This window comes from Pogona vitticeps, chromosome 7 (genome assembly GCF_051106095.1).
Source record: "Pogona vitticeps strain Pit_001003342236 chromosome 7, PviZW2.1, whole genome shotgun sequence".
NCBI lineage: Eukaryota > Metazoa > Chordata > Lepidosauria > Squamata > Agamidae > Pogona > Pogona vitticeps.
Genome location: NC_135789.1, coordinates 2147408 through 2171329, shown reverse-complemented (window position 1 = coordinate 2171329; position 23922 = coordinate 2147408). Strand labels below are relative to the sequence as shown.

The 23922-nt window shown below is 50.3% G+C and overlaps 2 protein-coding genes across 2 annotated transcripts; both read right to left on the bottom strand.

Annotated features, from left to right (window-relative positions):
* Window positions 1–270: 270 nt before the first annotated feature.
* SRM (spermidine synthase) lies at window positions 271–7062 on the bottom strand. Its single transcript, XM_072977526.2, has 8 exons — window positions 6753–7062; window positions 5384–5504; window positions 4896–4988; window positions 3335–3488; window positions 2760–2843; window positions 2357–2502; window positions 1734–1856; window positions 271–1111 (listed from the first exon to the last, which is right to left on the bottom strand). Exons 1-8 carry the CDS (start codon window positions 6980–6982, stop codon window positions 1094–1096), a joined length of 969 nt encoding a protein of 322 aa, XP_072833627.2. The 5' UTR covers window positions 6983–7062; the 3' UTR covers window positions 271–1093.
* Window positions 7063–9082: 2020 nt separating this feature from the next.
* On the bottom strand, window positions 9083–22940 carry EXOSC10 (exosome component 10). The gene is made up of 25 exons (XM_020782172.3): window positions 22725–22940; window positions 21987–22123; window positions 21667–21790; window positions 21337–21441; window positions 20373–20538; window positions 19881–19992; window positions 19185–19260; window positions 18952–19062; window positions 18183–18326; window positions 17386–17576; window positions 16507–16663; window positions 15648–15796; window positions 15469–15519; window positions 14940–15051; window positions 14452–14502; window positions 13769–13847; window positions 13455–13570; window positions 13056–13154; window positions 12800–12874; window positions 11960–12050; window positions 11070–11134; window positions 10625–10793; window positions 10021–10082; window positions 9716–9786; window positions 9083–9325 (listed from the first exon to the last, which is right to left on the bottom strand). The coding sequence occupies exons 1-25, from the start codon at window positions 22839–22841 to the stop codon at window positions 9295–9297; spliced, it is 2661 nt and encodes an 886-aa protein (XP_020637831.3). The 5' UTR covers window positions 22842–22940; the 3' UTR covers window positions 9083–9294.
* Between the last annotated feature and the right edge of the window lie 982 nt (window positions 22941–23922).

Sequence of the window (23922 nt, the reverse complement as noted above, 5' to 3'; positions counted from 1 at the left end):
CTCATCATCCTTGCCACGGTGATTGGGGATGATAGAGTTCCAATCCTTCCAGAAGATGCTGAGTGGAGAAAGGCTACAATACAGGCAATTTTAATTTTTTAAAAAAGAAATCTTCCAGGCACTGTAATCCCACTATAATGCCGCTTCTTGTCTGTTTGGGCTTAACGAAGTTGCAGAGAGGGAGACTCAGCTCTGACAGACGTCTTTACTTCTGTCCCCCCCCCCTTGCAGATGAGGTTTAAAAATAAAAATAAAAAACAGAGGCAACGATTCTCTAAGGACAAAAAATTCATTTCACGATAGGGATACCTTCCGTGGCTGCTAAGAGGCTATATAAACAATTACCCTTTTTAAGCCTGGAAAACTAAAAATTCACAAGCAATATTCCCAAGAGCGAGCTAAATCAGAGTCAAAAGCTTGGGGGTGTTGCAGAAGGCAAATGGCCGGACAAGTTCAGAGATGAGCGCGGAAGAGAAAAGGGGCAAGAGATCCGATTGTCCTGTAAAAGGAGAGGGGAACGGGGCAGGAAAAGAGCGAACGAGCAGCGGAAAAATGAGTTATTTGGGGATTTGGGGCTTGCCAAACCAACCCTCTGTTAGCCCCTTCCACCAAACTGCAGGGCAGAGGAAGCAAGCAACCCTTCCTGAATGGGGGGGGGGGGGAAACAGACAATAGGGTGGAAAAAATACATTGCCAGTTATAAATACAGGACTTTGGAGTGGAGAGGCTTTGCAAAGGGAGGCCCGAGGCCCTGTTTTTCAGTGTCAGTCAAGTTCTGGAAAGGCAGGTTCGAGCACTGAGTAACAGGGCTTGACCCGATTCGTCTTCTTTTGTTCCTTTCTGGCGGCTCCAATCGGGCGCAAAACCCAGACAGCCTCTTCTTCGTTTTTAAATACATAATTGGAAGGAATGTTTAGCTGGTAAAAACAAAAAACAAAAAACGGGGGCCGGCTGGGACCCCCAGGCAGAGAACAGGATGTGGCCCCATACTGACTGCCCACGAGAGGGAATCCGCTACATTGACGTGGTCACTTCAAGATCCCCCCCCCCCGGGGGTCCGAGGCGAGAGGCGAAGCCACCCGTTGGCTGTTCCTCACACGGTACTCAGGGCCTGGAGAGGAAAGAAGCCAGAGAATTGGGGGGGGGGGGAAAGCTGTTTAAAAGGAGAGTGAATGACCAGGAAGCCCTGGACCAGAATCCTCGGCTGGGATACATAAACACAAGCAATTCCATCAGATAATTTTAAAGCCATCACATGCTCCTTCTTTAATATGCGGTAAGGAGGGTGGAAAAGGCCATAGATCATGATTTTGGCACACCAGAGCACTCTTGATGGGTTGAGACAACAGATCCCATCCTTCTCAGTCGATACTTTGAGGAGGGCTGTTATTAATCTCTGAGATTTGGGATCTTAGCTTAGCCACTGAGCCTGTGGTTGTAGCTCCCCGCCTCTCCGGCTCCCATTGTCCATGCTCATCATCTGGGAGCTGAACGGAGGGAGAGACACCCAAAAGGGCAGAGATATTTTGAAAAAGTAACTTGGCAAGCTTGGGCGCCACCTCCTGGAAGATGGAGAAAGGTCTTTGATAGGATGATCTCCAAGTTCACCCCACCATCATCTGGGGGAAATTTCCACCCCCCTCTAGGAGGAACCCAGTAGGATTTGTGTAGAAAACTTAATAATAATCATTTTTAAAAAGTCAAGCAATGCACCATGCAATCCTCTGGCCCACCTTTCGTGCAAATTCCGGCAGGACGAAAGCTGCCCGGTGGATCTCTGAGTTGTAATACTTAAGGTTCATCTGGTCCACTTTCTCTTGGGACAACAGCTGGACCGGTTCCCTGAAGTTTGTATTCTGCGGGAAAAGGAGGGATAAAACATACCAAACCTACACCAACCATATGTTTGTTCATGGGCTAGCAGAAATGCCCACATTCCTCCTCCACCCTTCTAAAATAAGATGGAGGAAGTGGCTCGGTGGGGCTATTTTTGATGGGAGCTGCAAGGCATCATGGGTCTGGTAGTCTCCTGAGCAGCACTCTATAAGCACCATGAGAGACAAGGAGACTCCTAGAGACTCCTATAATGCCTTGCAGCTCACATTGAACTTGGTGCTGCCCAGCCACTTCCTCCGTCTTCATCATGTCTAAAACAAGCCATTATTTCTCAACTGAAAGTGATTACAGACACACAAAAGGACTGGGGTTTGTTTGTTCTTCTGGCTGGGGGAATTCCTACAGACATTGGTGAGCACTGGCACATGAATTCTGAAAATCTTACGGCAACTCTGCACCCACTTGTCCACCCACTCTCACATCCGGGCTAAAGCAGCCAAAGACAGTCCAAGTTCCTTACCGGATTCTTGCTACAAAGCATGAAGCCAATTTGCCCGCTCGGGTAGGTCGGGATGGTGCAGAAGGCATACTCCACCACCGGGAACAAGGATTTGCAGAACTGACGCATTTCCTTAATCAGGTCGAGGTGCAACCACTGGCATTCCCCTGTCCAAGTGAAAATGTTCAGAAAAGCAAATTGCTTTTTTAAAAAAAGAAAAGCATTAATCCCGATTCCCAAATCTGGGGCGGCTTTGCCCGTAAAGCACCAGGAGGCAAGCTGAGAATGGCAGAATTGTGGAGGAAAAAGGAGGGACCCCCAGAGGTCTTCTAGTTTACTTCCCTAAAGGAACTGAATTCCAGGCCCACTGGAGCACGGGCCATCTAGCAATGACCCCCCCCCGAGGAAAGAAAAGCCCCCTTACCCTGGCAGCACAGAATGCCATCCTCCCGCAGTGCCGTCTTCATCAGCTGATAGTAAGACTCTTTGAACAAACTTTCAGCAGGACCTGAAAGGAAGGAAGGGGTATGGCTTTTCTTCTTTTTTAAAGCGAAAGGCCAGGCATTTTGGTCCTCAGGAGGAATATTTAGGCTGACAAACATGTGGTTCTCAGAATGTATTATGAATCGAAGTCATTGAGTTTGGGGGAGGGAGGGCGGAACGGATATTTTACACAATTTAAGGAGACTAGATGGGGGGGGGGAATACCCATTTCTTCTTTGTAAGAGTAATGCGCTAGGGATCACCCCATGATGCTGAATGGTGGAGGCACCATGGACAAAGGGAGGGACGTTTTTGTGCAGCGCAGAACAGAAACAGTGGAACTCACTGCCACCAGGAAGTTGCGACAGCGATTATCTGTTTTTTTTTTTTAAAGGGAGGTTGCATAAATTCACAGAGATTAGGCCCAGGGAGGGTTATGAGCCAGAATGGCCCGAGGGGCACCTCCCACACCAGAACCAGCCCAGCTGAGGGTTGGGAGGACTCCCTAAAACTCACCCATGGGGTCTGAGGAGTCAGTGATGATGACGTCAAACGCCTCTTGATTCTCCTTCATGAACTCAAAGCCGTCCCCGACGTGTAAGGTGAGCTTGGGGCTTGAGTATCCCACCGCCATTCCTGGGAGAAATTTCTTGGACGCCTGGATCACATCCTGCAACACGCGACTCATTTACTGACACAGGAGAAGTAAAGAAACGAAGCAGGCCCATTGGGCTACCTCAGCAGAGAGAAGACTCACTCTCTCAGGGGTGTTTTGAGTTTCTAGCCTGCTGTGGATGACACTGGCCGGCAGCAGCAGTCCACGGTTCGAAACCATGATCTTTCTTAACCCTACCTGGTAGTATGAAAGATTTAACCTAGGCCCTTAATTAAAAAAACAAACATACAAACCCTTATCTAATTTTTTTATCTTCTGTATATAAATCACACACTTCACCAAAAGCCTCTAATTTTTCTTCTAAAAGAAAACTGAGATTCTAGTCCTCATTGTTATACACACAAGTTTGGCTTAAATATGAACACAGAAAGCTGTTTCGCATAACCTCAGACTTAGCTGGACAGACTGTGGGTTGTCCTTTACTTTACTGTTATTTCTGTTAACCAAAATGTTGGTTTTCTCTGCGTCATACCAGGCCTGATTTAATATGGTGCCTCCACCTTCCAGCTCAGCAGAACTAAGAAAGTTTCTCTTTGGTTAAAACCTTTAAAAGTCAAGTCAGCTTTCAGGCTTCACTGAGGACTAGAAACCAGATCTCTTAAACTCAGCTCACTACACCATATGATGCTGGTTTCCGATAATATTTCCGGGCTTTCAGGCAGCAATGCTAACACTAACTTTTAACCCTGAAGACTTGATCAGTCTCTTATTGGAAAAGATTGTCAAGAAAGAAAGCTTTCAGGATTCCTAACATGAACTCAGTAAGGCTGGGTTTTCTGGATCTCGATCCAGTGGATTGCTTTGCTCTCCTTCTGCCTCCCAGAGGGTGAGCAGCTTGCAAACCGGTGATATTTCAAAAGCCTTGGGAGAGGAAATCCAGAACAGACCCTTTCCAGGCCTCAGGACCTCGTTTTTTTTTTTCTCAACTGGCATTGTGTGTGTGTGTGTGTTCGTCAAGAAACAGGTTTTCCCCAAAGAACGCGCTGTTCCAAGCAAAACTCCTTGTCTTCCAGCTGCCAGACTTGTAGAAACAAATACACACGCACACACACACACCTCCCTCTTCCTGCAAGATTTGTAGAGAAAACACACACCTTCCTGCCCTCCAGGCAGAAGTTAATTCTCCACTTCCTCCTCCAACCAATCTTGGACGAGTCTACAAGATAATTCCGCAGGCGGCTCAAAGCCAGAAACCCATCACGACAGGAACACAGTCTCTCTCTCTCTCACACATTCAAAAGCTACCCCCAATTCCATGGGAAGCCCGACTCGGATTTCCTCATTCCTGTGTTCTCTATGCAGTGCGCCACAACTGGATTTCAGGAGAAGACGCTTCTGATTTTCATCCGATCACACACACACACACACGCGAGAGGGGAAAGCGAGAGGCAGAAGGGGTACCTCGTCAATTTCACACTGTATTACTGACTCCACCGAAGGGTGCTTCACCACCTCCCGCAAGACGCCTCCGTCCCCACCACCGATAATGAGCACCTGAGCAAAGGGAAGAAAGCACTGCCATCATCATCACAGAAGAATAGAGCTAGAAAGGACCCTATAGATCATCAAGTCTCCAGCCCCTGTCAAGGAGGCCCAGTGGGGGATTCGAACTCTCAACCTCCGGCCGACAAACAAGGTGGTTGTGTAGCCTGCAGCCTCCAGACTTTGCTGGCTGCAGTACGAACCACAGAGCGATGGGACTTGTGTGTGCGCAGCATGTGGGTTTCTTGGAGGCGTCTAGCTGTCCTCCCCCCATTGGAAACAAGCTCCTGGGGGGGGGGAAGGCGAGATCAAGGGTGTGATTCACCAGAGGCAGGAAGAGAAGCCAGGAGAGGATCGGTGGTGAGCGGGGAGTTCTCTAAGAGAAGGGAATCCAGAAGCAGGCTTACCTTGCGTGGGTTCGGGTGGCTGCACAGGGGGAGGTTGGCGATCATTTCTTGGTACGAAAACTCATCCCTCTCCGTGCACTGAATGACCCCGTCAAGGACCAAGACGTTCCCGTATGTTTTGCTGGAAGGAAGAGAGGAAACAGATCCGTGGCTTGTCAAATTTGGCTTCCCCTTCCGAAAAAAGCAGGTCCCGACCTCGAGAGGCCCAGAAAAGAGGAAAACTCTTAAAACGAATCCCGGAGAAAGACCTCCTCCTCTGTATGTGACCCGTTGAATCAAACAGATCAATGCTCTGGCGCTGTCTTGAAAACAAGGTTCCCACATTCCTATTTCTGTTCTTATGATGTGCCGTCAAGTTGGAACTGATCTACACGGGCCCTAATAGGTCTTTCAAGGCAAATTAGATATTTAAGGAGTGATTTTAAGTTAGTTTTACACGTGTACACACATACAGTGAGTTTCCAAGCACGAGTGGGGATTTGAACTCGGGTCCCAGTCTATTACCTCACACTGGCTATCTGATCTTATCTGTATCCTCTGTTTATTCAGGGTCATGAGGACTAGTATCTTGCTTCCTTAGATAAGATCCACCTATGGGCCTTTCTTTACACACACAGAGATTAAAGGATCAAGTCATGTTTATTCCCAGGCAAATTCTGCCACCAGTCCATACAAATAATACTAAGCCATCGGGGCCAAGAGCCCATTTCACCTTAACTCTTATGCCTTCCTCTTTCAGTTTGCTTTGTGTCCCCAAAATCTTGAGGACTGGTACCTTTACTTGGAAAAGGACGAAAGCAAGCACGGATCACCCGCCCATTGAAATCAGACCAATATATAAAAGGAAACAGATGTTAACAGAGGAAGGCTCCGTTTCTAGCAGCCCCTCCGGGCTGGTTTGGGAAAGGCACCCCTCCAAAACTGTGGAGCACAGGAGCCTCTGAAGGTGGAGGACATGAAGGGGGACTTTGTCTGCGAATTATTGTGGGGTGCCATTGAGGATGAAACTCTGGAGCTTCTGGGAAAGGGAGGAAGAGCCCCTAAGGTTGGGATGGAGGAAAGCAAATCCCTCCTCCAGTCTGCTTCTTGTTAGATCCCCTTGAGGACTAGAACCTTGATCGGCTGAGAGATGAAGCCGCTTTAAGGGTGATGGGGCTGCATGCAATCCCCCGACAGGCAGCGGTCCTTTAAGGCTATGGCCCCCACCCAGAAGCCCGGAGCTCTCCCTCCCCCTACCTTTGACAGGAGGGCCTGACACGTGTCCAGGAGGAGGGTGTGTGTGTGTGTGTGTGTGTGTGTAGGGGGGTCCTGGCCGTCCTCCCCGCGCCCTCCCTGCATCCCTCCCCTCCTCCCCGGCGCCCTCTCCCACCTGCGGAAGACCAGGATCTCCTGGAAGGGCGAGCGCTGGTGATGGAGGACGGCTTCCACTTGCAAGGAGAGGGCCTGCCCGGGCCAGAGGCTGCACGTCTCCCGGAACCAGCCGCCCTCGACGAGGCCGAGGCCGCCGCCGCCACCACTGTCGCCGGGGGGGCTCCCCTCCGTCTCCGGGGCTGCCGAGCCCGGCCGCGACCTCCCTCCGCCTTCCAGCCCAGATGCCATGGCCGGCTAGCCCACCCCCGCCCCCGGCCCCTCCCCGCAGGCGGCCTCCCTGCAACGCCTCCTCCTCCTCCTCCTCTTTTTTTTGCAAAAAATTAAAAGACTGGGAAAAATGCAAAATAAATTAATTAAAACCACAGCGCCTGCTCTTCCTCCTCCTCCTCCCGGCACCCGCTCGCTCCTTGCAGCGCCGCCACCTGTGCACGCCTCAGCCGAACCGCATCAGCGGCGGCGGCGGCTTCAAGCGGGGGCGGGGCCGCTGCCCTCCCGCTCGGCGGCCAATGAGAAGGCGCGCCCGGGCAGCAGCGCCGGCTCCTCATTGGTCGGAGCCGCCGAGGGGCACCGGGGCGAGAGGCCGTGGGAGGAGGCAGCAAGTTCGGCTGCGCTCGGCTCGGTCGGGGGGGAGGAGGGCTCCTCCTCTGGCCACGTGGGGGTGAGGGGGCGGGGGCTATGTGGCGTCGGTGGGCGGGGACCTAGGCGCTGATTGGCTGATCGCGGGGGAGGCAGGAAACCGGAGAAGGCTTTCCACGTGGCTCTTTGAAGGGGAGCAAGTGAGGTCAGCGCGGCCGCCTTCCTACGAGCGGTTACACGAGAGTGGGCGCGCTCACGCCAATAGGACTCCTCGGCTCTGTGTAGCCGGCGGATAATGAGGTGCATCCTGTCAATCTTAAAATCTATGCTGATATGATACCTTTATTAAAATGAATCCCTAATTAAGACTGATCTGCTCATCTTTTTATCCTCTGAATGTAAAGGACTGAATTTTATTTTATTTATATGACTTTTGACACCGCTGCCAAGGGCCATTCTTATTTATTCTTTTTAAATCCACCTTTTCTTATGCCTTTGATGTGCGGCATACCAGTTAAGATTCTAGTCCTCAAGATTTTTCAGAATACAAAGGCCTCATTTCAGTAGAAAGGGAAGGCTGGCGTCCTGAAGAATCCCTTCATTTCATTTGTGTCCTGTCTTGCCTTACCCGAGGGCTCTCTCTTTTCATGGTTTGATCCTCCTAACAAACCCTGTGAGGAAGGGTTTGTTAGGAGGGGGAAATGGGATCTGAATTTGAAGAAGCACCAAGACCCACCCAACAGTCAAATATAAAATAGTGGCAGGGGAAGGTGTGGCATGAAAATAAGTGGTTAAGGAATGGCTGGCCTTGCTTATCTGCTATTATTGCTCTATTGGATATTTTTTTATTTAGGAAAGAGATCTATTTACTGCCCTGAAGGCAAGACGGTAGACGGAAAGTGTGTTTGTTAGTGGTTAGTATATAAGTCTGGAAGCAAGGTGGCCTGTTGTGATCCAGAAGAACTTCCTTTTCCCCCATCCGGTCCTTCCAAGTGATGTAGAAGGGCACGGCATTCCGAGCGCTGCCCGCGGTGGGGGAAGCGGGGCCTTTCGGGTGCTGGCAGCTGCTTCTCTGTAGAAGCCTGTCCTGGAGAGGTCAGGGAGCAGAGAGAGATTCAAGCCCCCCCTTCTCTCTGCACAAAACAGAGGCTCTACCGTTGAGCGCCAGGCCCTCTTTCAAATGATCCACCGTCCCAATGGAGGGGTGTCCCCTTGGTCCAGATAGATTTTTGCTCTAAAAACATCATCGTCACTATTCCTTCCATCCCATAACGCCTCCCTTTCCCGGACAGAGCTCTCCGATGATGAAACAGAACGGTGCAGCAGACACCAATTGAGCGGGTCACGCTGTCCTCCTTGCCGGCTCAAGGTCAACCTTTCTCTGTTGGGTCTGGGTTCTAGTTAATAAAGCGTGCATGTGTTCGAATGTGAATTCCAGGTACAACGGCCGGCTTTATCACATACTCTGTTCCTAGGAAGGCAGCGGGATTTGGGAAATTGTTTAAGGGACACTGTTCTTTAAACCCTTCAGGTTGGAGAATGGCTCCAGTGAATTTGCACTGGGAACAGGTTTTCAAATCAGGCTGGGGCCGCCTTCCTGCCCTCCTCGGCTTTCAAACACTGTTAAAGTTGGCGTTTCTCAACATCTTACTTTCCAGCTGTCATGGGCTAACATTTCCAAGATTCAGACAACTCCAAGTGGGGGCAAAAAAAAATAATAAGGATGAGGTTAAAGGAATGAAGAACTACAACTTAAATCTATAAAGGTTTTCCTTCCCCATTTTTTTTTTTTGAAGGGGGGAGAAGAAAAGCACTTTAATTAAAAAACAACAGCACACCAAATGAACAGCCCCCATTAAAAAACCAAACCAGTAACATCGAACAATGATGCCCTTGCTAAATAAAAGGTTTCTGTTCTGATGCTACCACTTCACAGAATTTTCCGAATGCTTCCTTCCCCGGTATTATCTCTTCGGCCAGTTATGTCGGAAACCTCTGCGGAGAGAAACAACAGAACATCAGTGTTGGTATTTTATAAATATGAACGTCAGGTTCGTTGTTTGCATCTCTTGAAGGAGCCCGGCTTATCTGATCTGGGTACAGGCCAGAAAAACCTTTGCAAACATCTTGCTCTCTCTGTGTGTGTGTGTGTGTGTGTGTGTGTGTGTGTGTGTGTGTGTGTGTGTGTGTGTGTGTGTGTGTGTGTGTGTGTGTGTGTGTGTGTGTGTGTGTGTGTGTGTGTGTGTGTGTGTGTGTGTGTGTGTGTGTGTGTGTGTGTGTGTGTGTGTGTGTGTGTGTGTGTGTGTGTGTGTGTGTGTGTGTGTGTGTGTGTGTGTGTGTGGGGGGGGGGGGGGGGGGCCCTTTGGCATTCAGGGCTGACCTTACCTGCTGGATTTCCCCGTCACATAAGACATGCTTTGGCTACCGGGTGGTTGCTGGACTTTGCCAGCTCCTTTCTGTTTGGATGGATGGATTGATTCGTGAAAAAAAAAAGGAGAAAGAGGAACAAGAGTCAGGTAGAAGCTATTCAGTTATCCATTTCAAAATCAATAAATTCTTCCCTGGCTTCAAAGCATCTTTCGTTCAGTCCCCTTTGGCTACAGCTTCTGGTCACTTCTATTGAGAAAACATAGCCTTAACTCCCCTTTTAACTCTCATTCATTCACTCATTCATTCATTTATTGCCTTACCTTGCCGGTATGGATTTGCTTGGCAGGATCAAACTGTGAGGACGCTTTGGGTTTACTGCTCTCTGGGAAGGAAGTGGGCAAGAGGGTAATGTCAGATACTATTCTTATAACTAACTAACTAACTAACTAACTAACTAACTAACTAACTAACTAACTAACTAACTAACTAACTATAAATAAATAAATAAATAAACAAACAAACAAACAAACAAATAAATAAATAAATAAATAAATAAAGGGGGGGGAGAGACGGATCCACAGCACTCTGGACCATCATCTGTATTTTTAACATCCTTATCTTTCTCAGAGCTGCTCAGAAAATGCTTAAGAGACAAAGACAATAAACCGCAATACCAAAAAGCAGTTAAATGGACTACACATTAATAAGGCTCAGTGGTTGAGGTCCCTGGCTGTGTCAGGGGTTTGATTCTCCTTCTGTGCCTCCTGCGAGTAGAGCCAGCCTGGGTAGCCTTGGGCCAGCTGTGCAGTCCCGGGGATCCCCACCCCATCCCAGAAGAAGGAAAGGGGAACCCACTTCCCTGAGAAGGGTCTCCATCAGTTTGCACGGAGGCAGAGGGGAAGGGTTAGAGGATTTTTTTTTTACCGGCAAACCCCCGGAGGTCAGATTTGCTGTAATCAAAGGGTGTAAATGTCTTTGGCGTCTCTGGTTCCTCCAGATGCTGTGAGGGCTTGGCCTTTTTCCTCTCCTGTTTAGGCGTCTCTGTCCCGGAGTCGCTTTCTCCTTTCTCCCGCTTCCGTCCAACTTGCTCCAGCTGTGAAACAAAACCCAGTAAGGGAGAAGAGATGTCTAAGCAATGGAGGAGCAGTTACGAGTGTGGGATGACAGCTTGGGAGGCCTGGGTTTGAATCCCCACATGCCCAAGGAAGCCAAGTCAATGTCACTCAGCCTGACCCACCCTGCGGGCTTTTTGTGAGAATGAGGCAAAGGAAAGAGTGTTATGTATGCAAGAGTAGCCCCCGGAGGCCATATTTTCATTTTCTTTTCGGGACTGCCTCAACTCCCTCTTCAAGGAGATGGAAGCACCTACCGCAACCATCTGGCGAACCGAGACGGCCGTGGCCGCTTCCTCCTTGCGCTCCTTCTCGGCCGCCACTGGTGGTGGGAAGGGAGAAGAGGAGGAAAGAGAAGGAAAAGGTGAGTCAAGAAGCAAGAAGGGTTCCATAAACGCATCACATGAGTAAACACGCCAGGGTGCACGAACTGTACGTTCGGGCTGCGTAGAGATCCAAACCCGGATCAACTGAGCCCAAGCTCGTTGATCACCAAGGACAAGATCTTCAGGGTTCAGGAAGGAAAACTTCCCTGGAGAGAGAATGCGAAAACAATGCCATATTTAGGTTCGAGAGCAGATCCAGAGAGCTTACATTCACTGGATCTGGTCAAACGGAGGTCTTGAAATAGATAAAATACTTCCCGATTGTGGAGTCGGAAGAGCCTTAACAGAGAAAACCTGTCTCTGTTGCAGCTGATTTCAGTAATCTGTTTTTATTCCTGCATTCCTCCTTGTGGTACTTTGAAACTTACCGCTTAGAGCTATAAAATAGTAACTGTTTTATTAGTCCCCCGAGAACCACTTTAGGGACTCTCCCTGCTTTTGGAAGCAATAAAGATTTATGGTTTTATTATGAAAACTGGCGCTGTGTTCCGTTTTGTGACCCACCCAACCCCAGCCAGTGAACGGGGGGGGGGGGGGGCGCGCCAAGTCAGTGTTCCCCAACAAGCTTTCCTAAGAACAGATCTATGGCTAGATCGGAACCTAGGTCTGGGTCACTCAGGATACTGAACAGCACCTGTGCAAATATTGTCGCTGTAACCACCATCAAAGGAGAAAAAAAGGGGAAGGGGGGGAAAGAGAACGGAACACAACGGCCCACATGCAAAGCACAACAGGAACAAACCACCACAAGTCAGAATCACCTGGCTGCTGGAGCGGCTTCTTTTTTGCAGCTTCTTTCCTTGTTCCCCTCTGAAGCTGTGCCTGGCTTAGGAGCTTCCACCGATTACTGATCTGGAAACGCAAACGCATGGTGCAACTTTGCTGCTGTTAAAACCACAGTCCTGCCTGCACCCTGTCAGCCGAGCCGACCCCCTCCTCCCTCCTTGCCCAGGAGGGAGTGGAGGGAAGGATGCTTAGCAGGAGAAAGGCCCTGCTTTAGCTTCTCAAAGCCCTGGGTTCAAGTCTCAGCACCCCCAGTTAAGTCTCCTACACTTGGCTCCCTCTGTTCCTCTTTAAATAATTTTTTATTCAGAATAATGAGGACTAGGATCATTATATTTAAAAGAACCATCATGCTGTGAACCAACAGAGGTCTTAAAGGAGATAAAGTTGCTTAGGAAAACTAAAGAGGGCAAGAGGGTCCAGGATTAATCCCTGCAAAATCTCCAGGTAGAGCCAGGGAAGAGGCACACTTAAAACCCACAGAGCCTCTGCTAGCCAGGGCGGGCATGGCTAAGAGAGCTCAAGGCTCCGATTCAGCGTGGTGGGAGCTTCTGGTCTTCACATGCTTTAAGGGAAGAGGTGCAGGCTGGTAGCAGAACCCCTGCTTTGCTTTGGGACCTTTGCAGGTTCCATCACCAGCATCTCCACTTTTTTAAAAAGAAAAAAAGTAGAGGTACAGTAGGAACACCACCACCCACCACCCCCGCCACCATTCACAGGAGGATCAGGATCTGCAGGCTTCATTTATCCACTCCCTGAAAATATGAAATGGCCATTTCATCCGGTCATCCTTCCATCAACTTATCGGCACCCCGTACCTCGTAGATTTTCGACGACGGATCGGACTTGGCTGACTGGGAGACGTGAGCAGAGCTCTCTTCGGCTGGCAAATACTGAAGGCAAAGACAAGACAGAATCATGTATATATATGCATGCCGTTTATATTGTTCAGATTCTCAAACACACACAGACACACACAAAACACACACGTGTCATTGAGAATCTGAACAATATTAACGGCATGCACGCGGAATCTGAAGACCAACTTGCAAGCTGAAGGGAAAAGGCGCTTACCATGCGAAACGGGTTTTCAAATGACTCCATGATACGGCGGGCTTTCCGTTGTGGGACCGTTAAGCTCTCCTCTCCTTCTTCCCCTCTCCTTTCGGGCTCCTTTAGATACGGAGGGGGGAAAGAAAAGACTCATTTTATCAATAGCAATACGAGGACTTAAGGACGCAGGTGGCTTTGAATTTACTGAATACTTTATGACCCAGAAGGCTGCTATGGGACATGGGAAAACTTGTAATTTCTGCCTTCCTTTCTCCCACAGTCACACTTTCCCCGCTTCTTTTTTGGACTGGTATTTGTCCACAACGGGACAACATTTGCAAAGTTCAGCAAATTCTTTTTTCACACACACTCTCTCCATCCCCACAATTTTCACATCCCTTTGCTGCCAACACAACTTACGTTAAAAATGCTGATGCTGGCTCTCAGGAGAAGGGACCCCTGCAAGCCATCCGTCTGGTCCGTCTCTCGTTCCGATTCCGAAAAAAGACTTGCACATTCTAAAGTTGGCCCAGGAACTGCAAAGGGGGGTGGGGGTGGAAAAAAAAAGAAGAGAAAACAAGCTACTTTTATCTATTAATTTTTTTTAATTCTCCGTTTTCTCTCAAGATGTTCCGGGGGAAAAGCCTTCCCGGTTCTCTTGCCTTCTGCTTTCTTCTCCTCTTGGCTGTAAAAGCTCACCAGCCCATTTTTCCTACCCGGCTCCCCAAGATTACCTGGAGGTGAGTGGTTCAGCTTCTCCGCTTCAGGGACATGCGAGGCGTCATGGGGTCCAAACAGGTGGTTTTCCGGCTTCTGCCACGAAAGGTACCAGTACATTTTTAGAAAGTGCAGCTCATCCTGCTTCCTATTAACAAACTTTCCGCCCTTCAAAGCAGCAGTGAGAAATTCTGGAAGCCAGGACTCTGTTTGGGCAGCGCATGGCGGTGGAACTCACTGCCACAAGATGACACAGGAGGATTTTTGGAGAGGGCTGGACAAATCCGTGGGGAATAAAATCACCAGCATCTAGTGGACATGACGGCTTGGATCAGAGGCAGTGTGGCTCTTAATCAGAGGTAGGAAAAAGTTACTTTCCTGAACGACCACTCCCAAATCCTCCTAGCCATGCCCAGACAGGTGTCCCCTGTGGGGTGAACAGGAGGATGGATCAGAGAGGCATTCACTCTGATTCAGGCCTGATCTTTCAAAGTTTTCTGTGTTTCCTTGCAAAGTAGTGAGGGCTCCTTCTGCTGCTCAAGAGAGGTTGTTTTTTTTGGGGGGGGGAACACGCAGGGGTTACAAGACAGCCTCGCCAGGTAAGGTAAAAGGTAAAGGTTCCCCTTGACAAATGGCCCAGCCGTGTCCGACTCTAGGGGGCGGTGCTCATCCCCGTCTCCAAGCATTGCAGAAATCATACCTCCGTCTTCCGAAGCGGCCCTCTCCTTTTCACTCCAACGGCGACTTCGGACTAAGAGAGGATGGGAGAAAAACCGAACAATGAAAGGACTAGAAATGTAACAGTTAAAACTAGAACGTTTTCCGAACTCTTCCTTCCCCTCTCCAGCTCTCTCCTCCAGACGTACATATTAGGACGGATTTCCCGACACACACAAAACACTTCCCAGTGAATGGCCAAACTGCTGCAAAATACGAACATTTGCGTACACAGATGCTTTTTATGCTCAGAAAAATTAAAAGTGGGGTGCAATAGAACGTTAACAAACATCAAACACTTTTACCTAAGCTGTGCAACTAAGGTGAAAGTGGTACGAAGTCAGGATTATTTCAAGCAAAGAACAAGGCACTGGATGCCCCCATCCCCCCTTTTCTGGATGGTGTATCCCACTTCAAGGATCTGTGGGGCTGGCAGTGTGTTTCGTGCCTTAAAGGGCGTAGGCTTCCTACCTTGAGGAGAGGCATCTCTCTGGCCTGCTGGATCAGGAGGTGGAGCTCATTAATCTGTTGCCGAACGAGGGGCGGGACGGGGTTGCAGCAGGCAATGATGCCCTGGGGCTCCCTGGAGAAGGAAGGAGGGACAAGGACGTGGTTTGCTCACAAAGATGTAGCTCATACACCGAGGGATGGAAAGGACAAACAACAAGATCAACGGGATCAAGGTGGTTCTTAAGATTAGGTAGAACAGACAAAGGGGATGTTTCTCCATACAGGGCGGGGAAGCAGCGATGATTCCTATAGAACAGGATGGGGCCCTTCTACCCTCTTCCCCCTCCATTTCCTACCCAAGGGGTGGGGGAAGCCCCCAACAAGATGCTTTGCCTCTCTCGAGGTACCCCAGATGATTGTTTCAGCTGGGGTGCGACCGGCACACCAAGGTTTGCCAAAACTGAGGGGCTGCTGTACTTCTCCGAATGAAGAAACACCATTAAGCCACCCACACTCCCTGGCTTCTTGGAAAATGCCTGCTGAGACTTACTTGGGAAGCTCCTCGGAAACCTTGAGCAGCATATGGTTCGGCAGCACGTACCTGCAAGAGAAGCAAAGCGGCTCAGGAGAGAGAGACCGATTCTGGGCTTGATCTATACAGGCAAGGTGTGGGCCACTCTGGAGGGACAAAGTTGTCTGGGAAGAAAGGCCCCCCGACAGCCGTTTTACCCTGTGCTCTCGTCCTCTTGGCGGGCCATCTTGTCTCTCCAGGCGAAGAGGAGGCGGAAAGCTGTTAGCTGCTGGGTGTTGAGGTGCTTCTTCTGTTTGCGGTAGAGATCCAGGTAGGAATCTTCCGTGAAGATGGGCTTGATGTATTTCTGGCCAAGAAGAAGGATATCAAACCAAGGGAGAAACATAAGCAGGTGACTGGTGGTTTAGAGGCAGGATCAGGGGAACTGCTAAGCAGGTGGATGGCAGATCAGAGGCAGGATCAGGGGAACTGCTAAAATAAGGGTGTACCCTGTGGGTCATAAATGAATTCTAAGCCCTCCCATGCCTGGCCCACCCCCCACTAAAATCATTTCCTGTTTCCCACCATGGGCCTAAAATGTGGGGCATGGGGTCCAGCTTCCCCTCTGCCTCATTCTCAACCCCCAAAAGACCATCAAAGGTAACGAAAGCCTTGATCTCTTGATACTCTTAGACGATTTCTGGCTGGAGAGGTCAAGAGTTGAGGTCTCTGGCTGCGGAGCCAGAGGTTGGGTGTTCAATTTCCCCACTATGTGCCTCCTAGGAGAAGACATCCAGCCTGGGTAGCCTTGGGCAAACGGCACCATCCCAGAAATGCCGGGGAGGCCTTTTCTGTGTATTCTCTACACAGAAATCCCCAAAAAGGTTTGCCAGGAGTCAGAACTGACTTGACGGCAAAAGAGGACGAGGTTTAACGATCTCTTAGAGAGCATCAGGTGAGTGACAGGGACGGTTACGCAGGATCAGCTGACTCCCATCTGGGGTCCAGTTCTTCCATCCTCAATGCTTCTTCCTTTCATCTTGGCCTGAGATGCGGGCAGGCGGGGGGGGGGCTCACCTTCAAGCAGATGGTTGTACTTCGCTGCCAGACCCCCTGGAGCTGAGCTGGCTGCCCGTTGGCTCTTTCCCACAGCTCCTCTCTGACTCGGTCGTAGATGTACAGCAAATAATGGGTATCCTCCCGGGCGTAGTGGGCCATCTCTTCTGGAAGGGGACTGGAAAAGAGAGAGAGAAAGAGGATAAGAAAGAGAAAAATGGGCAGTTACATGACTTCCCCCTCTGCGATGCTCTGTTTTTAATCATCCTTCAATTTCCTGGAAATCCTCAGTCCATCTTTCCTATTAGCCCACAGAACAATTCATCCACGTTATGTAAAGATAATACCTTTTCTTCAAAATCTGCTTTCTCCCACAACTTGGGAGGCCTCTAACAGACCTTTTAAGACTCCCACTCTCACCAGCCTACCCGAATGGGTCAAGGAGGACAGGCAGGTCCAGTCCTGGAGGCCACCCAGTGGCTGACCCCCCGAGGCTGAAGAATAGAAACGAACTGAACTGGGGATTAGAATGAGAACCACAATATCATTAAGAATCAAGGACTCCAGACGGGAAGGCTTTCATTTGGAAGCTGGCGCTCTGGCAAGATCTGGCAGCCAGATTGTGAGCTGGCACGGCCTTTAAGGACCATCCACGATCCAGTCGTGGATCAACTCTGCCGGCTTCGAATTTGCCTCCCTGTTCCATTCAAAGGACTGGTTTCCATTTAGGCAGGCCTAAGTGGCCTTGAACCAGAAAGGAGCAGACAGAAAAAACACTGAACCCTTTGAACAAATAAAGGGATAAATGACACCATCCATAACAAGGTTAGAAAAATGAACAGACGCCTTGACATCAAGGAGTTTGCAGGGAGGGAGCATGCGTGGGGGGGCGTGTTTTACCGTATCCTCCAGTCGGCCAGCTGGTACTGCTTGTTGGCCTCCACCCCGCAATAGAGCTTCAGCAGGTGGTCCAGGGAGTGTCGGCCGAGGTTGAGCATCCGGGCGGCCTGGTGGGTGTCGAAGACGTTCACCAGATAGAGGCCGAAGTCCCTCTGGAGCCACTCCACGTCCGAATCCGCCCCATGCAAGACCTACACATCACACCAGCCAAAACGGGGGGTGAGTGTGAGGAGAGGGCCCCTACAGACCTGCCCTCCGACTCATACCTAGATGTCTTTTTCCCCAGGTCACCCCTCGCTGGAAGGACGACTCTGGCATTCTCCTTCTTCAAGCACCCCGCCCGGGCCCTCTCATACCCAGCCACCGAGATCGGCTGTGTGTGGTAGCCTTAAATAGCCAGGAGACAGTGGATCCTTTATTTATCTCTTTGAAAGATTTTTATCCTGCCTTTCTCTTTCAAAAGACAGCTTACATCGCTGAAGGACAAGCTTTAAAGCTCAAAAGAATGAGTATACAAGGGTGGCTTACATCGTCAAAAGACAGTATTTAAGCTGACGACGCTGTGTGCAGAAATATCGGTGTCAGGGGGAGCAATTCCAACAGGACAGGGTGGGGGTGGGGAGGTTTTTCACTGCCTCTGCCACTGAGTTGCTGGCTTGCCCTTGACTGTGTGACCAGAGAGAAAGAGAGGCTTCTTAGCCCAACTTTGTCTTTCTCTGAGGGTGGGGGTGGAGATCTCCCACTTGAGACGACTGAGGTGGGAGGACTGGCCAATTTATAGCCACCAATTCCTTCACCTTGACAATCTTGGGGTCTGTGAACGGCTCGTTCAAGATATAGAGGTCGCCACGCAGCTCTAAGGCATCAATGATGAAATCCTCGGTGCGGGTGGAAATCTGGATCAGGCACGTCAAGCCCAGGAAGCTCCGATAGGAATGGTGCTGGCGCGGAAGAGAAGGAAGTCAAGACAGGGAAGAAGAAACCTGATACAGCCCGAGGACTCATCGAGTCACCTCACCGGTTCCCATTTTCTGGTGAGGGAACACGAGGCATCTTATTTTAGCACACTCATACGGGGAAGGCAGCCTAAAGACGCGATGGGCCAGTGGTTCCCCAAACTGGGGTCCCCAGATGTTCTTGGACTACGACTCCCAGAAATCCCGGCCAGCACAGCTCGTGGTGAAGGCTTCTGGGAGTTGTAATCCAAGAACATATGGGGCCCCAAGGTTGGGAACCCCTTCTCTAGAGGTTCTGGACTACAGCTCCCAGAGTTCCAAAGCCAGCAACTGGCCAATGGTTAGTGATCATGGGGGCCGTAGTTCCAGAGATCTTGAAGCCAGCAGGTGGCCCACCCCAAGCTGGTACCCGAACTTAACACACTTCTGGTAGCTTTTTAACTGCTCTTCCTAAGGTGATTGGCATAAAGGTTTCCCACAGAACCCTAAATGCCTGCAAAGGTGCCCTTTTCATGACTTCAATGATCCATCAGGCCTTTTAACCCATCCTTCTTCAGGGATTGTTTTAGGCAGTCCTGATGGAAAGGGCCCCCCTCCACCCCCTGCTCACCTCTAAATCCACAGCAAATTCCTTACAAGTGCTCAGCTTCTCATTCAGCTCCACCAGGTCGTCCAAGGTGGAAATAAAACGGCAGGGCGTTTCTGCGAGAGGCCTGAACATCTGGTGGAAGGAAAAGACAGAGGCGCTAGAATTCCCAAGGCATCGAGGCCGCGCCGGCCAAGCCTGGAAAGGGCCCCACAGACAGGGTGGAGGGTTCTGAGCTCCGACCGGAGGTCCCTCACCTGGACTTGTGGTTTTTCGAGCAGTTCTGCCGGCGGTGAAAAATGCTCAAGTTCATACTGGTACGGGTGAGCAAACCTACAGGGAACCAAAAAGCAAAGGATTTGAGCATCACACAGAGGTTGGGAAGCAGAGGCTGAAGCTTTTAGCGTTCTTCTAGTCACACTTGCTTGGGGATTCTTGGAACTGAAATACGAAAAGAATCTTAAACTCTAAATATTCACCGTCAAACCTTTTTACACTTCCATCACAAGAGTGGGAAAAGGTATTCCGGAGATTGTGTGTCTTGCCTAACCGGACCACGGAGTGGGCTGTTCAGGCAAAAAGGTGTCTTCGTATGTCTCCGTTCTTGCCTCAGGCAGTAAAATGGATAAGCGGCAAGGTGTGCTTCTCAACCTCCAGAGTTCCAACTCTGCTCAGAAGCCCACACGGACCCGGAGAGGTTCTGATCATTCAGACTTGACCAGTTCTCCTGAGAGGATCAACCCCCTTCCCCCAGTATTAGCAACACTGCTTTAAAAGTCTTGCATGTAGGTTTTCCCAACCTCCTAGCGGAGGCCAGGATACAAACCCACAACCTTTTCCACCCCAATCCTGGGACTCGTTTCCCGGCGTCCGAGCTGCGGCGAGACCCCTTTCTCCCCGTTCTGCCTCGCAACTGGATCCCACGAAGCCATCCACGCCACACATTTCCTTACATGTCTTGCTCCGACTGTTGGGTTCTCTGTTGATGGAGAAAATCCGCCAAGGCAGGGGGGACGTCCAGATCTTCGGGCCGCTCCTTCCGTTCCCGCCGGCTTTTCGAGAGCACTGCGGACCAGGAGGCGGAGGGCAAAGGAATTAAACACACCTTCCGTCTGCGCCTCGTCCAGGACATGTCTTCCCTGAACGTCTTGAGGTGGCCCGAAAATTTTATGGCCCGCTCCCGGGACAGAGGTCTCAAAAATACTCTGGCAAAACCAGAATACAAGGGAGGAAGCCTCATGGCTAATGGCATCAGAAACGATCAGAGGTGGGGAAATATTGCTTTTTTGTTTTTTGAGACTACGCCTCCACAAATGGAAGCAGCCAGGGATGGGGAACCCATTTTTACCAGCCTACAGTTTTTGCGTTTTGCAAAAGAGGGCCTTGATTTCTGCTCCTGGGCCGTAACCCAAACACACCCCACCCCTCCCTGCTGACCTCCTCACCTTCAGGCAGGGGCTTCAGAGCGTTGGGCTTGACGAAGAGCTTGGGGACAAAAGGGGTGTTGGCATTATCCACCTTCTCACGAAACCGGAGCTGGGGCCGGAGGATATTCTTGGCGTGAAGCAGGCGGAACGTCTCCCGTCGACTCTGCTTGCCCCCCTCGCTGCTCTGTGTGAAAGAAGGGAACCAGTGAACCCCACTGGAACTTTGAATATGGTAAGCTCCCCTCGCCCCCACCCACAGGATATGTGGTTTCACTTATCCGCCACCTGTAAATATTAAAAATATTAAATCCCCCCCCCCAAGAATTATGTATTTCCATGATGCGCTTATCAGAAGTGGACAGTAGAACCAGAGACCACGCTATGTAGAAGGTTCTCTATTATCCACAGTTTTCAGCATCTGCGGGGGACATGGAACCGATCGCCCACAGATATGGGGGTCCTACTGTATTGGTCTCTAAATTTTTTTTTTCACAGACCAACCAACAGAAAGGCCAAATAGCGGGGCTGTGTGCGCATGCCCACTTTGGAGGAATGCTGTCAATATAGTAAACAACCTCTTTTCCCCGCTCCCTCCAGAGCTCGTTTCCCAACTGAAAATCCACGGCTAGGGTGACCACTTTTCTTTTTGCTCAGAGCCAAATTCCTGCAGGGAGGATCCATTAGGAGCCACATGCCAGCACCGCGGAGAAATAAGTCCCAAAGTAGGTGTGATGAGAAACAAAGGCAGGGCAACACAACCCTTTTCTCTCTTGGCCGCTATCCTTTTTTCTTGTGGGATCTAATGCCAAAGTCCCTTGATCCATCTCTCTTTTTCTCTCCCAGCCTCCTGGGAGAAGAGTAACCTGCCCTCACCAGTGGCCACGCTAATTAATCCCTAGCAGGAAGCCTTGGGAATGAGCCCGAGGGCCTCCCACTGCGCATCCCCGTCCTACTGAGAAATCAACACCCTCCAAATTTCCACCTTGCGGTTCCAGCTGGAGATGATGGTCTTGGGAGGCTGCAGGCCTGATGGAAGGATCGGTTGCTGGTTCTTATTCACACCTGATGCTTCGTCTAAGAGGATGCCCTGAAATGGCAGAAAAAGGGAGACGTCACCCTGGGAGAGAACAAATATGCGCACGTACAGACCGCAAAGGCCTATCTTGCACGGTTGTACTGGGGATAACGTGGGTCAGCCGTTTACAGTGTCTTGAGGCCAGCAGAAGGAAAATGGGATATGCACATAAGGAATAAACAACCTAACAACTAGACACTCGGGGGATCATTCTCTCTGTGCTCAGGTGACACTCACCACTCTTTCTAGAATGGCATCGTTGGCATCCACCAGCAGATCAAATTTGTCCTCTAGCTCCGTCACCTTGCTGTGGTCTCTGAGGTGGCTGCGGCATCCATGGTACTGCATCACTCTACTCATGCTGATTGGTGGGGGGGGAGGAGGGAAAAACAGAGGAGGTGTCAATCCGTGTATGTAAGAACGCCATGAAGTAAAGCAGGGTAGGTTGTGCCAGAAGGAGAGCTCTGTCTGGCTCTCCCTGCCCCAAGCAGAAGAGCGAAGCCACAGAAGGGGGGCAAGCGGCGGAAAAGCAGACTGCCTGAGACGTGGGAACTCACCAGTGAAGCAGCCGGTCTCCTTGCGTTTCACAGTAGGCCTGGAAGCCAGGGAAGCTCCGGTAGAAGTCGTACTCGTCTCCCGGCTGAGGGAGGCCACTGGAAGCTTTGGTGGCTGACACCACGGTCCCAAGGGCATGCTAGGCAACGAAAGCAACAAGGGTTCAAGTGACGAAACCTTGGCCCCAAGGGGCTCAAGATGCACTGGGCTCCTCCTCTGTTACTGTCTAGCCACCTCCAATTTTCTGCACCCAGTGACATAGCTTTCCTCTAAAACAGATCTTTCCAGATAAGCTTGGGGAAGTTATTTTCTGGCCTGCAAGTCCCCAGCTCTCCTAGTCAGCTCGATCTCCAGAAGCTGTGGTCTTCTAAACAACAACAACAACACAAGAAGGATTCCAAGCTGGCCCATAGCTACTAATAGAGGTAGGCAAGCCATGGCCATGCTGCCTAAGGGAATTCTGGGAATTGTAGTCCGGAAAAAAGGAACTTTTCAAAGTTATGGCATCCTCTGTCAACAAGGAAACACACGGCAGGAGAGTTTTTGCAAACTGTAACGGAAACATGGAATTTTTCCAAACTTAAGCCATCACATGCGTATAGAAGCTCATACAATAAACCACTTAAGGACCAGGAAACTACACCTCCCGCCATACCTGGCGGCCCCCTCGCCAATCAACGCCCGCCGTGGGCGCATGCGCTCTCCCGCTCCTTCCTTTTTTTCCCCCTACGCCCAGGTACCTTCACGAAGGAATCGGCGTCCTTAAATCCGGGCAACACCACCTCCGCCTTGTCCGCCTCCATCGCCGGCGCCCCGGCGGGGCCTCCGAGGCTCCCCTCCGGTCCCGCCGCCTCCATCCGCTTCCCCGATCCGAGGCCCGACGCGCGATGGCCGCTCCGGTCCCTCACTCGGCAGCCGCCATGTTGGAAAGCGCTCCCCTGGTTGGTGGGGGGGCGGGGCGCGGAAGGAAGACAAATCTCGCGCGCTCTCGCGAAATCGCGGGATGGGACCGCAGAGATCGTTCAAGTTGAAAGACTCACATCCCGTCTTTCGTGGGGGACCAACTTCCGGGTTCCGTCTGGTTTGGATGTTACCTACAAAATCTCGCTCCTGGGTGAGATTCTCCCAAAAACCCCCCCGATAATAATTAAGTAAAATCAAATAAAAATTAAGTAGATGCAAACAAAACTCAATCAATCAATTACGGAATTTACTACTCTTTATTGATTTATTACTTGCTAGCCAACAGTACTGCAATTGTTCCAGAGAAGGGAACCTTAGTAACTGAATTTGATTATCCTCGCTTGGGTGTTTTTTCTTTTTCTTTCTTGGCTTGTTTCTCTCTTCAGATTTTCAGCCTAAAGTGCAAGGACTAGACTGACGCTTTTAATTGATGGGCTTGCCCATCTTAGCCGCCTAGAGTGGTCAAAATTGACCAGATAGGCGGGGTATAAATGGAATTAAATAAATAAATAAACAAACAAACAAACAAACAAACAAAGCATAAATGCTATTCAACCCTGAGTGCTCACTCAGGAGGGACAGATCCTGAAGCTGAGGCTCCAATCCTTTGGTCATCTCATGAGAAGGGAAGACTCCCTGGAAAAGACCCTGATGTTGGGAGAGAGTGAAGGCAAGAGGAAGAGGGGACGACGGAGGACGAGATGGCTGGACAGTGTCTGCGAAGCGACCAACATGAATTTGACCCAACTCTGGGAGGCAGTGGAAGACAGGAGGGCCTGGCGTGCTCTGGTCCATAAAAGGGTCACGAAGAGTCGGACACGACTAAACAACAATAAATGCTATAAATTAACGTAGAGCCTGCTTTTCTGCCTGACAGTGGCAGGAAAAGTGAGCAAATCAAACAACGCAACCACGGCAGGACAAGCGATAAACAGCAAATAAATGTCCATCTGAAAAAGGACCCCTCCTGATTGT